The 20,183-nt window shown below is 45.4% G+C and overlaps 2 protein-coding genes across 2 annotated transcripts; both read right to left on the bottom strand.

The window, feature by feature from the left end:
- Positions 1–1,676: 1,676 nt before the first annotated feature.
- LOC144108482 (endothelin-converting enzyme 2-like) lies at positions 1,677–10,486 on the bottom strand. The gene is made up of 7 exons (XM_077641704.1): positions 10,139–10,486; positions 8,486–8,734; positions 7,695–7,919; positions 6,871–7,029; positions 5,147–5,632; positions 3,989–4,282; positions 1,677–1,847 (listed from the first exon to the last, which is right to left on the bottom strand). The coding sequence occupies exons 1-7, from the start codon at positions 10,454–10,456 to the stop codon at positions 1,677–1,679; spliced, it is 1,902 nt and encodes a 633-aa protein (XP_077497830.1). The 5' UTR covers positions 10,457–10,486.
- Positions 10,487–11,795: 1,309 nt separating this feature from the next.
- Positions 11,796–19,797, bottom strand: LOC144108481 (uncharacterized). Its single transcript, XM_077641703.1, has 4 exons — positions 19,683–19,797; positions 17,981–18,111; positions 14,640–14,774; positions 11,796–12,146 (listed from the first exon to the last, which is right to left on the bottom strand). Exons 1-4 carry the CDS (start codon positions 19,795–19,797, stop codon positions 11,796–11,798), a joined length of 732 nt encoding a protein of 243 aa, XP_077497829.1.
- Between the last annotated feature and the right edge of the window lie 386 nt (positions 19,798–20,183).

Raw genomic sequence — 20,183 nt, 5'->3', positions numbered from 1 at the left:
CGAAAGCTGATTGAGTCAAGGAAAACAAGGAAGTTGAAAGTCAATCCCATTAATGCATCTTTCAGAAACAACTGTTGAGCAGAATCCACTAGATTCCCAGAATATGCTTGATGAGGCACTCACACAAACGATATGGACGTGTGGGACAGGTTTTTTTTTTTGGGGGGGGGGGTTAGAAAACCGGTACTGACGTGAAGCCAGTGAGCTTCGAAAGCGAGCATTCGAGTAGACGTCAATTACACTCGCCAAGGGAGCGAGTCTCGGCACTTTAATCGAAAAGGTTGATAAGAAAACCAGTAGAAAATTCTTGGATTGCGATGCCATCACCTAATAATGGACTTGGATTGCGATGCCATCACCTAATAATGGACCCCAGGTGGACGGCATGGTACGGTATGGAGAAGGTATACGACGTTAAGATTTACGTGACCGATCGTTTAAATAGTGATTTATTGTAAATTATCTGTGTCAAAGGAATATTGAACTATAGATAACAATTTCAGGAAAAAAAACTGAGGACGAAATACGACGAATACACAAAGTAGCGTATGCTTAAAAACAGTACACAGCCTTTATGGACAATAGTGACATACATATAAGCCAAGAGTAACGATTGTGCTCGACTTGGAGGTCAAAATATTAAAAAGCGTAAAATCACCGCGAAGAAATGCTAGTAATTTGCAATATGCACACCGTCACAGATTGGCGGAGGGTTGAACATAGCTGAATTGGCCTAATAAGACTTAAAAGCATACATACAGAATCATGTCGCATGATAATGAGCGCCAAATGAATGAAGGCTCGTATTGGAAGACAAACATGTCCGATCGCCTTCTCACGTAAGAATTAACCAACGCGTTAATGGTTGACATTTCCTCTCACCTCTCAATTGAGATGAGATCATACTTTGTTGTGTAGAGTTATACTGAACATATCAAGGTATGAACACTAGCACCTCATTCATGCACAGTCATGGACAAAAGTTTGCAGGATTCGAATTCATCAAAGATTTCTGCTCCATCTCGCTATCCAGTTAGGTTGTATTGTTTCCATTCTATAGAGTGCGCATGTGTCCGCATAAATCTAAATTTTTATTCAAATGATTTTGCCTAATCTGGCTGAAATAAAGTTTTTAAACCTCGAATCTGACTCCCGCAAACTTTTGTCCAAGACTGCGCTACCTAATAACACATTATCACCTCTGATCCACCACAACACAAACACAGCGTTGACAATAAAGAGAAAAGTGTAGAACACAATAGTTCTGTAACAGGCGAACTGAAGGCAGAAAACCAGAAGCTCGCTTGGGAACTCACAGAAAAACAGGTCCTGAGGAGCGACATTCACTAAACATCACTAGGGTGATCATCATCACAATCACAGCACAGTAGCGTTTTCTCACAAACACTTTACAAGTTCTCTGTGCTATTCCACAATGAACAGAACAACGCCTAGATGCAAAAGTGTACAGTAGCAACCGTTCAAATAGAGCAGGGCACTAGCTATGGCTTACATCAGCAATATCAGGAAACAGCTGAGAACAAGCGAAGGTAGTGGCTTCGCGCTGTCAATTTAAAGAAGTCCTACTTAGATGTGCACACAGGTTTCACAAAGAAAACGGATAACTTAAGCGCAGCAAGATGTCAAGCATTGCTCTCGGTGTGAAGAGGTGCGGGTCATTCGAAGTAGGTGCACCTCCTCTCCGGGTTCATGGGTGAGCCACTGGGACATTGGAAGGCCCGAGCGAAAGGCGATAGGTTGCTGACCGCCTTGTTGCAGTCTCCTTCCAGACTGCCGGCAGAGCTCCTGCGGCCGCACATGCTGAAGCACGCCGTGATGAAGAACACCTGCGTGTGACAAAGGAAACTCGTCAAAGAAGGGACGTGGATAACTGCGGATAGGTCAAACCGGCATCAATTTTCGACCAGTGATTATGAAGTTGATTTAAATCGTCACGTTGTCATGAATGTCACGCAGGAAGTGTTGGCGAGAACCTGTAGTAGTGTTTGAATGTTTTGTGCGCTCTTATCCCGAGCAAGAAAGTCGGGGTTAAGTCTTGGTTGGGGAAGTCATGTTTTGATCCAAGTCGACTTCAAAAGATAGCCGTATATTGTACAATATCGGCACACGTTTAATAACCTAAGATGGCCAAATTATTCTTCAGGTCTGTACTGTGGCGCCTCTTTCTCTCTCTTCGCTCTTTCACATCTTCTACTACCCATTCGCTGACAGTGTGGCTAAAGTGTTCACCGGGAATGAAATAGCCATAGAGAGCTTTAGATTCCTCATAAAAAAAAAACTAGTAATATATTCCTGAGGATCGAATATCTACAGCGGAAGCTGCCTGTCGAAGAAGCCTAAATGCAAAAATCTAAACGTGCTTTCAAATGTCAGTGCCCTTTATATTATAGTAGGTTAGATTATATTTAAGTTGCACACCTAAAGTAAGCCAGCTACTAAGTCTTTACTTTCTTCATGATGAGCTTCAATTTGTGCCTGATCACTAAAAGCTCTTTCTTATCAAAAAAAACCTCAAAGCGGGCCTTTAAAGATGCCCAGGGTTTTAACGGTGCTTTCAGTGACACAGACGAGAAAGCAACACGCTTTTCGCATGAGTGGTTCTCATTATGCCGATTGTATTATCCGAGCGATTCTTACTGGGTTCTGGCAGATACCCATACAGTAAGAAAGTTTGACCTGAAAATTCCGCCGTCCTGCAAAAGACAGTTAAGGCGTTTTTAACACAGTGGGCTTTAAAATAAATATAAATACCTCTATAACACTTCTGCCTAATTCAATACGATGTAATCTGATTGGCAAATATGACAGGCTAACCGCCTTCAATTAAGGACAATGGTGCTCTGATAATAGGCGGTCTGCTGTTTGCCGGCAGCTTGGATTGTTTCTGGCAATAATGCTCTTGCATATGAGACATCATTCGTCTAAGTGACATCTACACTTGGTTCCACCAAGTCTTTATATAGATAAATAATCAAAGCGATAAATATTGTTGTATATTAAAGCCCAAACTTGCAGTTTTTAAAATTATACACTTAAACTCAACGCACCTTAACCATATGTCATGAGGAAAGCAATAAAGGAGAACTAGAGGCTGGAGCGGGGGCCTCCGGATTAATTTCTGTCACGCGGGAATGATAAAGCGAACTTGCACTGCACAGAGCGTGGCAGACGTTAGGATTTTGCTTCCATCGAAGTGCGGTTGACGTGGCCGGGATATTTTCCTCGCTCTACGTGGTCATTAACGAAACGCCGTTAATAGCCATGGCGGCGAGTCGATTGGCGGAACTCATGCAAGATGCATTCTATCGTCTGCCATCGCAAGAAAGCAAAGGCGCCGAAAATGTGTAACTATATGCGGACAGATCAAACTTCGTTGCTTTAGGTTATGAGTGGCGAGAAGGAGCCGAATGTGTCTCACTCTAGTCGACACTTTAACGGAGATGGGAAGGCGTGAAAGCAAGTCGAGAAAATGATCTCTACCACATTCGTGCATCCTCCGTGCAGAGGGCTGCTGGCTCGTGACTGCGAACTACTTTTGTCCTGACTCCGTATGCACACCTTGCTACGTGGATGGCACCGAGAAGACAGGCTAAACATCGCACATGCCGTTCTGCCCGCTTACGTGTTCAAAGGACAGCAATTTTTTGCATATTTTAAGCTTCGCGTCTTATCATGCTACAGACATATTCCGGGGCCTCTCTTTCATCCCCAGATGAGTTTCTGCTTGCTTTCCAAACAAATGAACTGCACACTATGAGTATGTCATGCCCCACAAAGTCATTATCCACTTCCTCCCTTTCTAGCTTCCCCATTAGCATATCAGGTGCTACAGGGACCGGACCCACCCTGATATGATTTTAAAGGGCACAATTTTCAAAGCGCCCAGTTCCTGGCACATGCCTGATTACAAAGGCCTTAAATTTCATTTCCAGATCACCATCAAGTAAGGTCGAGACGTTTCACTAACGGCGGAATAAACCGATGGTGGTACTTCAAACTCTCGAGAAAGTCCTGAATTGGCGGTTGTCACATTGAAAGCGGCAAATGTAGGGCGTGCCTGTTGGTCGGACCAGAGCGGGGAGAGGCGCGTGCCACCCGCCTCTCGACGGCGGCGCCGCAGGAACGCATCGTGGGCGATGCGCAGTGCGGGCACCTCCGGGAAGATGTCGTCGCCGGAGGGAAGGCAGCGAGCCCTCTGCGCTGTGTGCTCGCGCCACTCGGCCGGCACCCACGAATCATCGATGCGGCCGGACGGATCCACCTGCAATAATAGAGGTCTAGGAGCGCAAGTCGGAAGCCCTGTGCCGCCTTGATGTCGCTTCATCAACATTCACCTTGACAAAGCGGCTACAGCAGCCATGCCTCTGAGAAGCATGTGCGTGCTTCGTTCCCGACAACGGAAAGTTTGATTCGATAATGCGGATAAAGAACGCCCCTGCAAGATGATTCCAGACGTGCCCTGGATGAGTTCGGTTTCTTCAATGTTGCCTCGAAACTCCAAAAATAAGCCTTTCCAAAAAAGGTAATAAGACCTTTCTGGCGATGGAACTTTTTCTGCTTTCGAGCGGATTTTAATGGTCCAGACATAACGAACTAGCAGAGGAGCTTATTTAATGCCTTCCAGAAATTACTCTGGATCCGTGAAAAAGCCTCCAGTCCGATATGTTCGCATATGAGTGTTTTTTGTAAAAATACTGACAGAGCTATATTCCACAACATTGGTATGGAGAGTGACATATCGGCCAGGCCTGCATTGACGGTACTGAAAGACTGTTTGGCATGAAAGACAGGAACCGACCGATGTTGTTCATGAGAGGAAGGCAATGCGTGGACTAGATTGCTTTACTTTCATTGGGTCGTAACTACATTATAAACGATACATTATTCTTTGCGCTTAACTATGCGTCGACACTATTTTCGAATTTTATATTGTACAAAGTGTTCACTCTAGCATCCAATCTTCTGGTGCGCCTCTCCACTTACAAGCGTTTCAACCCAGAACGCCACCTATTTTATGACAGTAATATTCACATATCCTGGGATACATTTATTATAAGCTCATTATGCAAACGTTTTGGTCATATATATTCGCCGATCTGCAAAGCCTGTGCACTGCACCGCTCACCATGAGCCCCGTGCTGTCCAAAGACTTGACCAGCTCCTTGGCGAATGTGAATCCCAGGCCACCATGTGCCATGGCGGGCGTTCCGTAGAGGTAGAACAGTGGCCTTTGCAGCGTCGCCATGGACACGGACACAACGTTGCGGAGGTAGTCGTAGCGGATCAATGGCATGAGGAAGTTCGCTCGCTGCGCCAGTGCTTGAGCGTATTGCGGTTGCTCTGAGAGCTGCCTCAGGCGCTCGTGGCCGTGCACCCAGTAGCGGGCAAGCGACTCCTGTGCGGGAGCGAAGCTGCTGTACATCTCGCTGAGGGCACGCCACTTCAGCAGCGAGTCGGGAGGCCACAGAGAGACGCGAAGCTTGTCCAGCTTGCTCTTGGCGGCGGCAGAAGCGTTGGAACCCGACGAATTGCTACCCGAGGCTACTGTGGCGAACCTTTCCCTGGCCGACTCTGTGATGTCCTCCAGAGTGCGGTCCACAATGGAGCGGGCCTTTGAAAATTTATGAATTTATAAAAATATTCAAAACTATTGCTCCTGAACCAACCCAAAATCCAGTAAACGCACAGTAAGTATGCTACATTCATTTTTCCTCCCGTAAACTGATGAACGTTACAAAAAATGACAGAATATAGCATTGGAATCCTTCTCCCTTCTATAAATCTACTTCGCAGACACATTCAATAATGTCTCCGGAACCACTTAGTGCGCAGCTAATGTATGTGACAAATGTAAAACGATGCGCAGTACATAAGAAGACAGTAAATGATCGGTGGTATTTTGACAATTCATTGGCATAACAGGTTGTAACAAACGTTTCATATGCAAGAACAAAAGCTGGTTTCCTGTCATTTTAAGAGGTGCAAGAGCTGCGCTCTTCCACGGCTGACAGTGTCTTTGTGTGACAACTTTTATTTAGGAAAATGACCGATAGACGCAACCAAGTCTTTAGTTCCTGCCCAAGAAAATCTATTTATGTTAACATCCAGGATGAATGATGGAAAATACTATAAGTGTCAAGGTAAGTTTTCAGAAAAAGAAAACAAAGCCCATAATGGTTTTTACTCATGCTTGAAGTATCGATGCTTGCATGGCAAACAGATTTTGTGTTCAACATGCTTGAATGGAAAATCATATGTGATGATATACTGCGCTGCCATTTTAATACAGGGCATATCAGGTAACATCTGCCAAAATTTGTACAGTAATGCGCGCTATGAATGTTCGTCAGCGCAGAGTTTTAAGCAATCATGCTTAGATGGCTTTAGAAGGTTTACAAAGTGTTTGAAATATACTAAAACTAATTATGTTTTAAGAACAAGAAGAAAACACACTTATGCACATCTGATTTCATTACTAAATCATTAATAATAAAAATGTCAATTTTAATACCCGCGTCTCCCCTTAAAGGAAGCGTGGAATTTAAAACACACTCCTTTTTGCAAGTTCTTTATTGTGTAAAGCACATTGCAGCTTAGCAGGTGACAGTTTTGTTGTCGCCTAAATTAGCCCTCACCGCTCCCAGAGTCATTTGCATATCTGATTCTTATAGCCAGTGAGATTACGAATCGTTTCCGGTTATTTCTCTTAACGCTAAACTCCAGCCTACCACCCTATATAAGTGAGAATCGGTCAGCAAAAATATTCTCAGGTTATTACACAATCCAAATGTGATTGCGGTTGCTGGTTTTAAGCATCTCTGCCTTAAGATACAATATCATGACGCTAACCTTTGTCGTGACGAGTTCTTCCAGGAACAGCAACCTGATCAGCACGCCGTAGGATGCTTCAACCTCGGTGGCACAGAAGACCGGCCGATTGCTGATGCCGCGATTGAATTCGCCGAACTTGTTCTTTAGCAATTCGATGTTACCAAGTGGGGCGAACACCTGCGGCACAAAACCTGTTCTGCGGCTGCACTCTTCTGTGTCCCAATCTCTTTACAACACTAGCTGTTGAAACCTGCAGTTTACCCGATATCTAGTTGTCCCCGTCAAGAATTAATTTACGACATCACATAGAAAAGTCACAATGTCACCGGACATACACCGGCGACAAAGGGACACCAGTAAGGAAATCATACCATGCGATATTTTGCATCTCATACGATGATGTGCCCATCAGCTGCGCATTTTTCGCACCATGCGACTAGTGTGCCCTTGGCATATTCCCTAATAATGCAAAATGGCCACCATCATTTTCTAGAAGGGTTTGTGAACACGAGTGCGGTGGTGGTAGAAGAGTACGTGCGTCTAATGGCTATGTTACCAAAAAGGCTTTGCAGCTTGCGAAGATTATATTTCGCCTTTCTGTTTGCAGAGGAAGTGTTAGAGATATACATGTCGTTGTGACTATTTTACATTTTCACTTACAAAAATACCCCATCTCTCAGGCAAAACGATGTGTAGACCTCTTGTAAAACTATGTAAAAACAGATATGTCGCCAGGTGGACGTCAGGTTTGACTGTGCCCTCCTATCAGCTCTTTTGACTCCCCGTAAGCCTGAGGACCCGAAAACTGCAGCACTGTTGCCTCATTTCAAGTTACTGAATACCTGCACGAAGAACCACGCGATGTGCCGCGCCATCTCGTGCCGGCTGTACTTGGCGAAGAGCTGGTCGACCGTCGTGAGAAGCGCTGTGTCCTCGACCAGGACGTGGTCACCAGCACCGAAATCGGGCCACAACGCCAAGTGCAAGCTGATCTCGGACAACCACTCAGAGGAGTTGATACTCGGCGTCAGGCGTTCGATCTCCGACAGAGGGAATTCAGCCGGAGTCTGCGCAAAGGCCCGTCGGGGCAAGGAAAGAATCGTTCTTAGGGGTTTCGAGTCTGCAGCTGTGAGTTTGCGTCAGGATGCACTGCTGTCGCGTGACATTTCTCCATTTTGTAATGGTGGTATGATGTTGCGGGAATTGAAATAAGCGTACGAAACCAAAATTAGAAATAATAAGAAATAGCCCTTTGCACGACATAATTAATGACTACTTTGTACACATACCCTGCATGGAAAACAATAGAAGGGACCATTAGGTAAGTGTCAGCACTGGATGGCCTGAGCAAGCAGCTACAGAAAAAACTTTTCATAGATACAACTACATGATATTTAACTACATGCATGCGTAGTTTTATGGGCTTAAGACATTAGGCAATTAGCCTAGATAGCTCTCTGTTTTTTTCATGTCACGATAGTTTTCGCAGCATATGTGTTTAAATATTCTTTCGGCTCAAAACCAAGAAGATACGAGACCTAGCCGCCTATAAGATTATTAAGAGTTCATGGTATTTTTTCTTGACCGCTAGCTTTCCTTTTCGTGCGTTCACAATTCTTTCTAATTCACCTGCCTTGTTTTTCCGAATCAGCACCTCCATGAAGCGCCCGAGGATATCCGATTCCATTGCCGCCGTCTTCGCGACTTCTTCTTCAGTAGGCTTCGACTCGTTAACGACAGCAAAGGCCTCGAAGTAGCTCATGTAGTACTTGTAGTAGACGCGCTCAGCTATCAGGCTCTCTTGGAACTTGGACCAGAACATCATGAAGTTGCCCGAGCGAAGCATGAGCGCGTTCCGGTTTCCGCTATGATTCTCCCGCACCTGCAGCATATGAGCGTTTTTAAATATGGCCCGTGGCAATTGAAACCAAAATTGGCACAGACGTGCAAGCTGGTACGTTTATTTCTGAAGTGTATAACATTTTCGGTTATCTCTAGTAGTTAACCAGTAATCACAGCTCACACCATCGTAAAGTCCTCCCAATGGGTAAAACTGCCAGCGAGAAAGAGTTGATGACAGCTTCATAAAGCGCACTAGCGTGCAATTAGGCTATTAGGTTTTTTTTCTCCACAATACTCATAAACATATGTTAAACCACAGCGTGCACATTTTAATGAGAGCGTTTCATACTTTCAGAAGTTTCAGAACTTAAGGCACCTGTGGACACAAAAATCAAGACCTCTATTGCACTCCTGAATGTCTTTGGATTCAGTGAATTCCGTCGTTAAGAGATGACAAAGTAATCACTGCTAGCAATTGCAGAAAATGGAAAAGATGAGGAAAGGGCCCTAAATCTTATTCCCCGGTTTGCCTCACTTATCGCAACATTTGAATTTGCTTTTGGTCAGAGAAGTGTTTCATGGGATCCAGCTGAAGATACAATTTTTCTTCATAGTGTCATTGAAATGGTGTCAGTTGAATGCACAGCGCAGCACAAGAGAACAGAGAAAAGGAGAGCACAGTTGTGGTGCTCCTTGCCAAGAAGCCCTAACTACCATTTTATTAAAATGATGGTATCTTGATCGTCGCTAAGATACGAATGCGGGAGCGCCGGCACCATTACTAGCATGGTTTGCTTAAAATCTTCAGTCACAGCGCACTAAAAAATGTCCTTTCCTGAATTTGTACGGCATATTTCTCTATAATTTTCAATCACGGAAGGGGATAAAACTCGTGGATTACGAAAAAAATTTTGAAAATTGATATTTCTCTGCATAGGCATTTTCATTTGCCGAACCCGCCACCCCAAAAAGTTGCAAATGAGTCATTCGATGCTTGTCATAGCTAATCGTGCGACTGAAATGGCACAGATTCGTGGTTAATTATTTTTTTTCCACAATTCTTCTGTTCTCTGGTGAAAACCTTACATGACAAAAGGCTCCTCTTGCGATTCATGGTGTCTGCTGTAAGCTTTAATGTTACCAATTCATCAAGTTAAATGCCACATAAGCTGCGGCAGATTAGCAGACTTGACATTGAGCTGCTGGATCCCAGGTCACTGTATGATATCCCGGACGCGGCGGCCCCATATCAAAGTACTCTACGCAATAAACGTTCGTGTTATTTGCAACCCACTTTAAAGAACGCTCAGCGGTCGACATTTACCCGTTTCCCCCCTGCATCATCTCTCGTTGCCACGTGGACCTTGGCGACATTAGACCTGATATGCCACGCACCACTCCAAATGCCACGTGCTGTCAAGGCCACAATTTGTGAAAACAGCACCTGTACGTGGAACCAGAAATGCGTCTGCCAGTTGAAGGCCAAGTCCAGGAGGATGCCCAATGGACTCGCACTGGCATCGGGCTCTCCGGGCCACGGGATGCGGCGCTCCCGCATGAACGCCTTGAGGTCCGCCATGCCGGTGTCATCAGTGGAACCCATGCGCTCTGTGTCCATGCAGGCTCTGTACATGGCCAGCGCCTTCCTGCCTGTGACTCTCAGTTGGGATCCCTTGCTTAGGAGCGTTTCGAAGCCCTGAAGCGGTGACAAACCGAATGGCGAAAGGGTTAGGGTTCCGCGTGGATACCCTGCAGCTTGCATGAAATATTCTTAACGGATGCTAACTGGACATAGCCCTGAAAATGGCGACAATCTGTTTCATGGTGCTAGCTCACTTTACTAGTACATGTCCTTCAAAGGGCATGCCCCAACATTATAGGTTAAGGACTGACTACGGTGCATGTTTGATGTCGCATTAAGAAATTTTATTGCCATTTCCTTCGATACTGCCACGTTACATTCATACGCACCAGATATCAGTCTACCAGAATTAGCACCGCTCGTCCTGGAGGTTATTGTGAGCATTTGAGAGAGACTGAACCCCGATTACATCGCTTTGTGCGTTTTCAGGCTCCGCAAAATACACGACACTGGAATTTTTTCGCTCTCCGTACTCAGCTAAGCCAAAGTTCACTTGTAAAACAACGACCAATAGAACATACTGTGCGTAGATCTCAACCGCGTCAGAGAGCGAACGGAAAGCGCACCGCGAATGTGTGTGCTTGTGTGTGTGTTTGGATTGTAGGGACCATGTCTCGCGGTCGCAACTTGTCACAGAACAGCTCTAAGTGGAAGGGGGTCGGAAAGCTGAAGCCGGACAGAAGGATAGCGGAAGTGGGAACAGATGTAGGAGAGCGCGACGACCTTGAAAGAGACACTGAATCCTCTCGCAGCCATTGCCAGCGAGGCCCGCCTGTTTGCAAGTGAAGACAGTTGACGTTGCAGCTGGGCCTTCCAAGAACTTGACAGGCACCCGGTGCCGTTTCCAGGAGTGGCGACGAGGAGCAAACCACGGGGGGGGGGGGGGCTCGAGGAACGGGAAGTCTTAGACCAGAAACAGTCGCCAGAAGGAAATAAAAGAGAACGTAAACGGGGATCGAGCGGACAACCCGAGCACTGACCGAGATTTTTTTTTTTTTGCAATGATACATACATGTAAATCACTTCATTTCCATATTGGTAACCAGTTATTTTTCAGTAGTCAGGCTCGTCAGAAGGAGTAAAGAGCAACTGAAAAGTGGAGAGAATAACCTGCTGTTTAAAAACATATATTGAACAGTCTCTGCGATCCGGCTTTACAGCCTTAGCCGTGAGAATCTTCCAGGAGTGGTCATGATATGGAATTGCGCGAGGGATGATTCGTGTAGTAGGGTGCTTAAGATTTGCCCGCGGCATTGCTGAAAAATTTTTGAGTCTCAATATGCGGAAGTTAAAAGCAGTTCATTTTATTCGCTGTCAGAAACGTTCATTGAAATCTATCGACTATCAAGCCGACAATAGCTTTCCAATGGTCACGCTCTAAGTGATAAAAAGCCTATGAGACGCTCAAAAACGTTACAACTTGCAAGAATATGCGTTTTAAAGAGATAAGAGACCGTGTTCAAGCACGTGCCTTGAACCACGTTTCAATGGCGTAACTTGTGGTGGCCGCGGCGTAGCTCACAAACTGTTTGGACGGGCTCCATGCCGAGCATGCGTAAGCACTGAAGTCCTGGCACGGGTCCACACTGCCGTTAATGTTTTGGCGCAGGAGTCGTTCGTGGATCACGCAGTCCTCGGTTCGGCAGATCTTCTGCGCTGTCACAATGGCATTGCGGTAACGCGCGAACATGGACAGCGCCAACATAAACGCCACAAATAGACCTGCGCCGACTATGAACGCCAACCAGGCGCCGTGCGCCTTCAGGTAAAACTGCCAGCCGTGAGGGGACGTCTGGGCCGTGGGTCCCATCTGCGGAGAGGATAGACAACACATGTGGCATCAACTTGGTACCTCGCACAAATACAGCTTTTGTAATAAGTAAAGCCTAATGTAGTTACTTGTGTGGCGTACTGTATGATCCGGAACTCACCGCCACCTGTCTAAGACACTTGAATCTTGAAACTAAGAAATTCACACATCATGGGTGCTAGATTAAAACCAATACATGGATTAGAGGAAAAGCCCCTGTTATCTTCAGTCTTGACAAATACTCATCTTCCTCGGTTACAGAAGGTAGTACTATGGAATCACTTTTAGGCGTTTGGGGGGTAAGCATCAGCATCCACAAGTTGCAGGTATACAATGTGCCGACTAGACGCCATGGTGGCTCAGTAGTTATGGTGCTCGGCTGCTAATCCGAAATACGCGTGTTCTAACCCAGCCGCGGTGGTCGCATTTCAGTGGAGGCAAAAAAAGAGAAAGGAGTACAGATGCACCTACAGCCAAATTTCTTTATGTAGAAAGCCTCCAGGCTGACACGCGCCGTCTTATCTAAGCTCTTGCCGAGAATCTTCGTCTCATTAAAAAGCGCCTCACACCAGTCGTAGCTCATTACGTGCGCCACAAAATATGCGTTGTTATCTTTTAAGTCTGACAAATGTCGGGGATGGTCCCCCAAACGATAGTTGATGCAGTGGCCAGTCTGACCGACATAAAACTTCCCACAAATCAAGGAGACAGCGTAGACCACTCTTACCGAACACTCGATAAACGGAGTGTCGTGCTTTATCTGGCAACCCCGCTTCCTAGAGTTTCGAATTCGGGGGCACAACTTTTCCGGCTTGTTAGGAGCCGAAAAAACGACTCTCACGCCATACCTGTTGGCCGCATTCCTCAAGTTGTGCGAGGTCTTGTGTACATAAGGCAACACTAGCAATTTCTGTGTCCTGAAACGACCTTCCCTGGTATTTCTTCGGGTTCCGTGCTTAAGTTTTTGAAGGAGGGTCTCGCAAAGAGCAACCAACACAAAGCAGGGGAACCCAGCCACCGAAAGTCGGCTCATCTAATTGTGAAAGCTATCTTGGAACTGATGCGGGCACGATTTCTTGAGAGAAAACTCCGGGCAATGTGACGCTATTGCTGTTTTTACAGCCTTGGAAGACTGTAACGACTGTGGCAATTTTTTGTGGGCTTTTAGGGCTGTCTGGAGAACGCCTCATAATACGGAGGTCGAGATCTCAAGCGCAGTTGCGCCCACATAAGATTCCTAATCAGAAATGCTTCGGAAAAGCTTTTTTTTGCCTGCACGTGCTGCAACTAAACGAACAACATGTAATGCTCTTTCGTGCCCTATCTATGCAATGCACAAATCAATCAAAACCGACCAGTCTGGGCAAGAGGAACTTGAACATAATTGCTTTCTTCGTACCTTAAAAACTCTTGTAGGCGCCTATACAAGTGGTGCGCTCGCAAAAACATTTTATGTGTGTGTGCCTTTTGTGAGCCTATTAGCGAGCCAATTAGACGGCATGGCAGAATTCATCTCCCTCAAGATCACTGAGCCAAGCCTTTACGTTACGCTCTCTGGTCGTCTGATGGGTTTTTGAACGATGATTTTCGATTAAAATCATTGAAGTGGTCAACCAAAAGGAGATTTTTTGTGCCAGTCTTCTTTGAATAACTTTGAATGCAAAATAAAAAAATACCCAATGAAGTCGCATTTACATAGGGGAGCTGGCCACCAGTTTGCTCATCTGTAAACTTAGCGCTAATCTACAACAACACAGAACTGACAGGAGAGAATTCTCTTCGTTTAAAGACTACCTCTCTTCTTTGCATTCTTATTCGTTCAAGGAAAATTTGTTCGATTTGTTGTCTTCATAGCGCTGTTTAACCGCGATGTGTAGTGATGAGCCTTTTGTAATACAGTGGCTACATGAGCTATGCGGTGTCCCCATAAAAAAGAGCTATAAATTATTTTAAACAATTGTGTTAACGTGCCCAGACGATGCCACAGCACACAGACGGTATGGCATTTTGCCTCAATCGAAATGGGGCCACTGCGGCTTGCTGCTCCTTCGGGAGAACGGGATGATTTGAGGGCCTGCCTTTACATATTTATTGTGGAGGTAGGGGGAAGTACACAATTTGGTATATGGCCTTCGTTTCTCTTTGCCTTGTAATTTATTTAGAGACAAATTCATGTGAGAAGCTTTACGTGATTACAATGAGGCATTGCTCCAGAGTTCTTTCGACTAATGTGCTGAAATGAGCTGACTGACAGCTCGATTGGCTAGTAGGACCACTCACATATGACCGAGGGAGGACTAGAAATGATACCAACAAATCCCAGTTACACTGGAACGGCACCACTTAATCGCAGATAGACGGAAACGACACCACTGAATTCCAGCTAGACTGGAACGACACCACTGAACCCCAGCTGGACGGAAGCGACAGCACTGAACCCCAGCTGGGCTGGAACGACACCGCTGAATCCAAGCTTTAGAAGATATTCGTTACCATTTCTCGAAGCTTGCAGGTGGTCTGCCACAAGGCCTGGGCTTCTTTCACTTCTTCGTCGGGAAGGAGGCAGACTGAGAGATCTTCATCCTTGGCGGCAGGCTCCGCTTGCGGCGTAGGAACATGAGAAGTTCCCTGCGAGAAAAACGCGTTGGACAACGTTGCACGAAAGGTGGTATCCTCCTCCTTAGCTCTTATCCGCGCCCACTTCCTCGTGAGTACAAGTGTGGCCTGAATGCCAGCAATGGCACGTGAGGTTGCTTCCAAGTTTTCTCGCCAATATCATAAAAAGGTAAGAAGTTTGTTTGCGCCAGGTTTCATTTTTAAGACATTTGCCTAAAGTGTTGGCCAATTTAATAAGCATGCTTCTTGTTATATTGTATACACATATGTTTCGTATTTTCTATTTTGGTTATTACAACTACAGAAATTTCCTTTGTCAAGAGTGCTGTTTTGGGCATATTGTGAAACCTGTTGTACCAAAATTGTTTTTTTTAGAAAGTGAGTCGTGTAGTTGCAAACGCTTAAAAAGCTCTGTATCAGACCACGCATAAACTTGGAAGCGTGTAGCGTAATTACAGAATTTTCCAGGCATGTCCGGCTCAAAGATACCATTAGGTCTCCTCTTGAGGGGCGTATTGGGAGCGTATGGATTACGCGCGACATGCATTGCAAAGAAGGTCAGTGCGCGGCTTGGCATTCATAGATTTGCTGCGGTCCCTTGTCTGTCGTAATGTCGGGCAGGGGAGGGGGGGAGGAGGACTGTACCGAAATGCTGCGTAGCCATCGATAGGGCGAACGCACCCATCGAATCTGCAGCTTCCATGCGTTTCGAAGTGCCGCGGGCTCAGAAAGTTTCGCGCATATGGTGGAGTGTTTTTTTTTATTTGCGCCTGGAGTTCCGGAGAGGCCTTTGCTTGATTTTTTTGCGCTGATTTCGTTCGGAAAACAATTTTTGCAAAAGCTTTTCCACCAGCGCCATCTATCGTCGGAAACGAAAGAACAGAGACGATGCGTCTACGCGTAAGACCACTCGGCCATTACCACGGTTCATCAAGCTATGTGTTCTGACTGAGATTCGCGAAAGGAGCCAAGGGGTCAGTGTGCGCTACCTAGCTGAATACAAAATGCCTAGCTGAATACAGAGTGGCACGTCCAGCTCTCGAGGAACATGCCAGTAGCCGTGTGCAGAAGCTGTACAATTCACCAACGACCGTATAATAATCTACGCCTTCTCAGCGGAACATTTCATGATTACTGCGACTCTCTACGGACAGGCAGAGTGCAGATCTTTATAGTAGGTAAAAACGAAGGCAGTCGAACGGTGTTAACCAGAGAACAACGCAGCTGCCGTATTTGTTCAGATATTTGCGTTCTTCTTGCCACATGACACCGTTCGCACCGAGTTTCTTTGTTGTTTTTTTGGAATTTTAAAACAAAAGCTGCAGGCAGAACGCAGAACTCAAATTCGGCTGGAAGTGTAAATTCGAATGGAAGTGTAAAGCGAGAATTAGCTGATCGCTGCGCCACCCTCGGGAGCTCTAGGAGAGTGAGAATTCGATGACACACCTTCATCACACTAAAGAAGAATTTTGTACATTTTTGGCCTCACAAACTATATTGCTCAGGCGTGCCCACATTTAGAAGACTAAATCAACTTTGTTCAGACCGGACGGTTGCGGTATGAGTATGATTTCTTATGACCAATCAACATCTGAAGCTGATTTTCGTACAACCGTCGCAAGAACTGCTTAAATTGGAGGTTATATGTTGCTGTCCAGAGATGAATTACTCAGCACGTTCCCTACAAGGCATACCCACTGCAACAAAAGGAATGACGACACGCACGGCGAATCGACGGGAATACTTTTGGCTTTACTACGATAAATCTCGGAACTCCAGCATTTTCAAGCGAGAGAAAAGGCGCAAACATCAGAGAAACGTAAAAGTTTCACAATTGTGCCAATTTACACACGTGAACGTGCCTGCTAATAATTAATATAGTGCAGCTTGTTCAACGAGAAAGAAAATGTTGAGCATTTAAGGGTCAGATTTTTTGGAGGTCTTACCCGCGTTAATTTTTTTGGGGTGTGTCAAAGACTTCTCATAAAAAAATTGCAGAACAAGGCATGTTTTTGTGCCAAGGCTATATTGCAGGCTGTATGAAACACGCTGATGCGACAGTATTAAGGTTGATATTGAATAGCAAAGTTTTTAAAGCAAGTTAAAATAGAGCTACAAAGGGGCTTAAGCATTTTTATTTCATGTAAATGCGTTCAATAGTGGAAGTGCGTTCTCAGAGTAATTCTGTTAAAAGAACGAACGCGGCAGTCACGGAACCATATGCAACGTAACTTTTGCGAGACTTGCAGGTATAACTTAAAACTTATGAGAGTAGTAGAGATTTCGTCAAGAAAGCTGAAGCAGCCAACAAAAAATTCCTTTAAACCTAAAACGTCACACGCAAACCTACGATATTTGTTTCACGCAACTTCAAAGTTTGAACATGTAATCAAGCCGGATTGCCAGGGGCAGCTGTAAAGTTGTGGCCACGGTGACAGGTGGACAGGTGGTGAAGTGGAAGGGCCTATCATTCCTGACGCCTCAAGGTCAACTAAATTGTCGACCCGACGTGATGAAACATGCTAGTTGAGCAAAAGCGCCAACTTTGAACGCTTAGGCCTCCTTTATAAAACTACAAAATGAAAACAATGCATCTAAAAATCTTGTTCAGTTTGGTTTGGTCTATAGGGGTTTAATATTGGAAAGCGAAGCAGGCTATGAGGGACGCCGCAGTGAAAGGCTCCAGAAATTTAGACCAGCAGGGGTTCTTTAACGTGCATTTACATCGTGCAGTGCACGGGCGTCTAGAATTTCGCCTCCATCGAAATTCGACTGCCGCAGCCGCGATCGAACCCGCATCTTTCGGGTCAGCAGTCAGCAATTAGTAATTTCTGCCTTTACTCACTGTCATTGATTGCTTCGACAACGAGTGCCGCAAAGACGACACCGTGGCAGCTCGTTCTGCTAATGAACAAAACTACTGATCGCCTGCTAGAGCAGATAATGGCGTCTTAGCCACTGTGGCTACATTGGGGTGAAGAGCATTAACTGGGCGCCTTGCTGGCTGTCGCTGGAGAACCCGCGAATTATAGACCGCCGTTCCGGCCGAACTTTCTAGCATATGTACGAGCCTCGATCGGCCTGCCTTCCATAGAAGACAGCAACGAATAACAAACTGTCCTTTGGTCGACCTTACTTCAGCGGCTGGAAATAAATTTGAGACTAATTACCAACAACCACGGCATGTTTTACGCCAACTATTTGTCGTTAACGCCTACCTTTGACCGAAGCGCAAAAAACGATACGACCCCTTCGAAGGCCCTCAGGGTTGACGACGGGGTGGGTGCTGGGCGGACAGAGGGTGCCTCGGGTGGTGAACTGGGTGCACTGTTCTTGGCTGGGCTTGGCGCTGCGTTCAATGAGCAGGAAAATGGGATCGCTATCTTTCAGCCGAATCACTTTTGTATTCAGCTGTAAGGGCGTCGAATTTGTCTAGTTCGTAAGGACTCATACTCAGGTTGATCACCTCGAGAAGGACGAACACCGAAAGGAGAAGACAAACAAAGCTCTACTTTGTGCTTATCTTCTTCTCACAGTGTGCGTGTTTTTAGAGCAGGTTTGACCCGAGCTTCAATTTAGCCTACGAAAATCGTGCACTTAGCAGGGCATATGGTGCCCTTTTCATGTATACTGTACTAATGTCAACCGGCTTATGATATGTGGTCTTAATGATGTATGTGTTTAGACTAAGGTATTCAGCCTGAAGGAAGCACAGAAGAAACAAAATGGAGAATATCCTAAGCACTCCGCTCCGCGCTAGCACTAGCGTGCAATTCCGCTCCGCGCTAGCACTAGCGTGCAATTGTTGAATTCGATTTCCCATCGATGGGGATATGCGAAATGGTGCAAAAACGCTGTAGACTATGCGTTTCTCTGAATGTGTCACAGCGATCAATCTTAATATGGACAGTCCGGACAAAATATTCTGGACCACGTGTTCCTGAAACAAAGCCGATGGCTCTATTATTAGCCAGCAGGTTGGAGACCAGACTTGTAGAGATGAGAGACCAAAATTTATTCTTTCATCTCCCCAAGTCTGGTCTCCAATTGCCTGCTAATAGCAGAGCTATCAGCTTTGTTAGAGGAAAACATGGTTCAGAGACTTTTCTTCCGGACTGTACTAGTTCGTTATGATAGCAAATGTTCCGACGTGCACAACCTTCAAATTCATCAAGTAAGCTGCACTCATACGCATTCCCGATATCCTGGGACTAAAATTTACCACGTTAAACTAGTCTCATCCGTGCCATTGTAACGTTTTAAATAATTAGGATTACTCTCTTCGTACCCTGCATAGCCATGGGCGGAGCCACTGTGCCTGACATAAGAGAACTCGGAGTGTGCATGGGCATGTTTTTGGGCACCAGCTCTAGTACCGCACGGGCACCGGCTTACGCTGGGCACTCGAAAACTCCTATGGTTTTGTGGACACTTTCAGGATCTGGAATATGGGACCAAAAACCTGCTGGCGCACACAAGGAGAACATGATGCTGATGTTCTTATTTCCTCTTTGTTCACTGAACGCAGAGTTAAGAATCATCCTCTCTGCGATATTTTATCACTTCATGTTTGGCATTCTTGTCTAAAACCACGTTTTTTGAAGGTCAACCTCTTGCCTGAACATATTAACAAAATCATTCATAACTATGTCAAGGTAACGTAAGCGGTTTAATAATATCAACAGCGCCTGCCCAAAGTCAGCGTATTTGAATAAGTTCTTTTATGTTCAGCATTCTAACTTCCTATGCATATCACGCAAGCAAACTGTAGAGCGGCATAGTAAAGAAACATGACAAATATAAATCAAACAAAGGTGGCAGCACGGATTGGTGGCGGAAAAGGCGTACCGGTGCACGAAAAGTAACCGTGTATGATATCTCTGGTCGCCGTCCAGTCTGTGTATATACGAGTAGGTTTACCTTTATGTTCCTTTTTCGAGTGTCCGGATTTTGCCGGACCCCGCACGATGGTCCTGAGGATGTTCGATCCTGGTGTCGTCGTGCCCTTGAATAGTGCTGCCTGCAAGACAAGCATGTTTTTATCTGGTTGCAATAAATGTAGCCGTGACGGCTCCGTTATTTGGCTGTGCCATTTGCATTTTGATGCAAGAGAAATGCAAAAAGCCTCTGAGTGCACATTAAAGAAACCCATGAGTTTGAAATTATTGCGATTCTTTGTCTCCCACTGTCTGCATGCATCTTTATGGGCAATAAAATTTAAATACCTGTGCATAACTGCAATTGTCACAACGGCTGAGTTTATTATTTTCATCTCAAGTGCCGATAAGCACTTGAAGACACCAAAAACTTGAAAAGCGAAATCATTTAAATAACTTCACCTAGAAACGATGAATGTCGATTGCATTCGCTCGTTTATGGGAACACGGTGGACGCTTACAGCTTTGTTCATAGTAAAGATCG

The sequence above is a fragment of the Amblyomma americanum genome, chromosome 10 (genome assembly GCF_052857255.1).
Source record: "Amblyomma americanum isolate KBUSLIRL-KWMA chromosome 10, ASM5285725v1, whole genome shotgun sequence".
Lineage (NCBI taxonomy): Eukaryota > Metazoa > Arthropoda > Arachnida > Ixodida > Ixodidae > Amblyomma > Amblyomma americanum.
The sequence above is the reverse complement of the archived record's forward strand: the minus strand, read 5'-3'. Positions and strand labels throughout refer to the sequence as shown.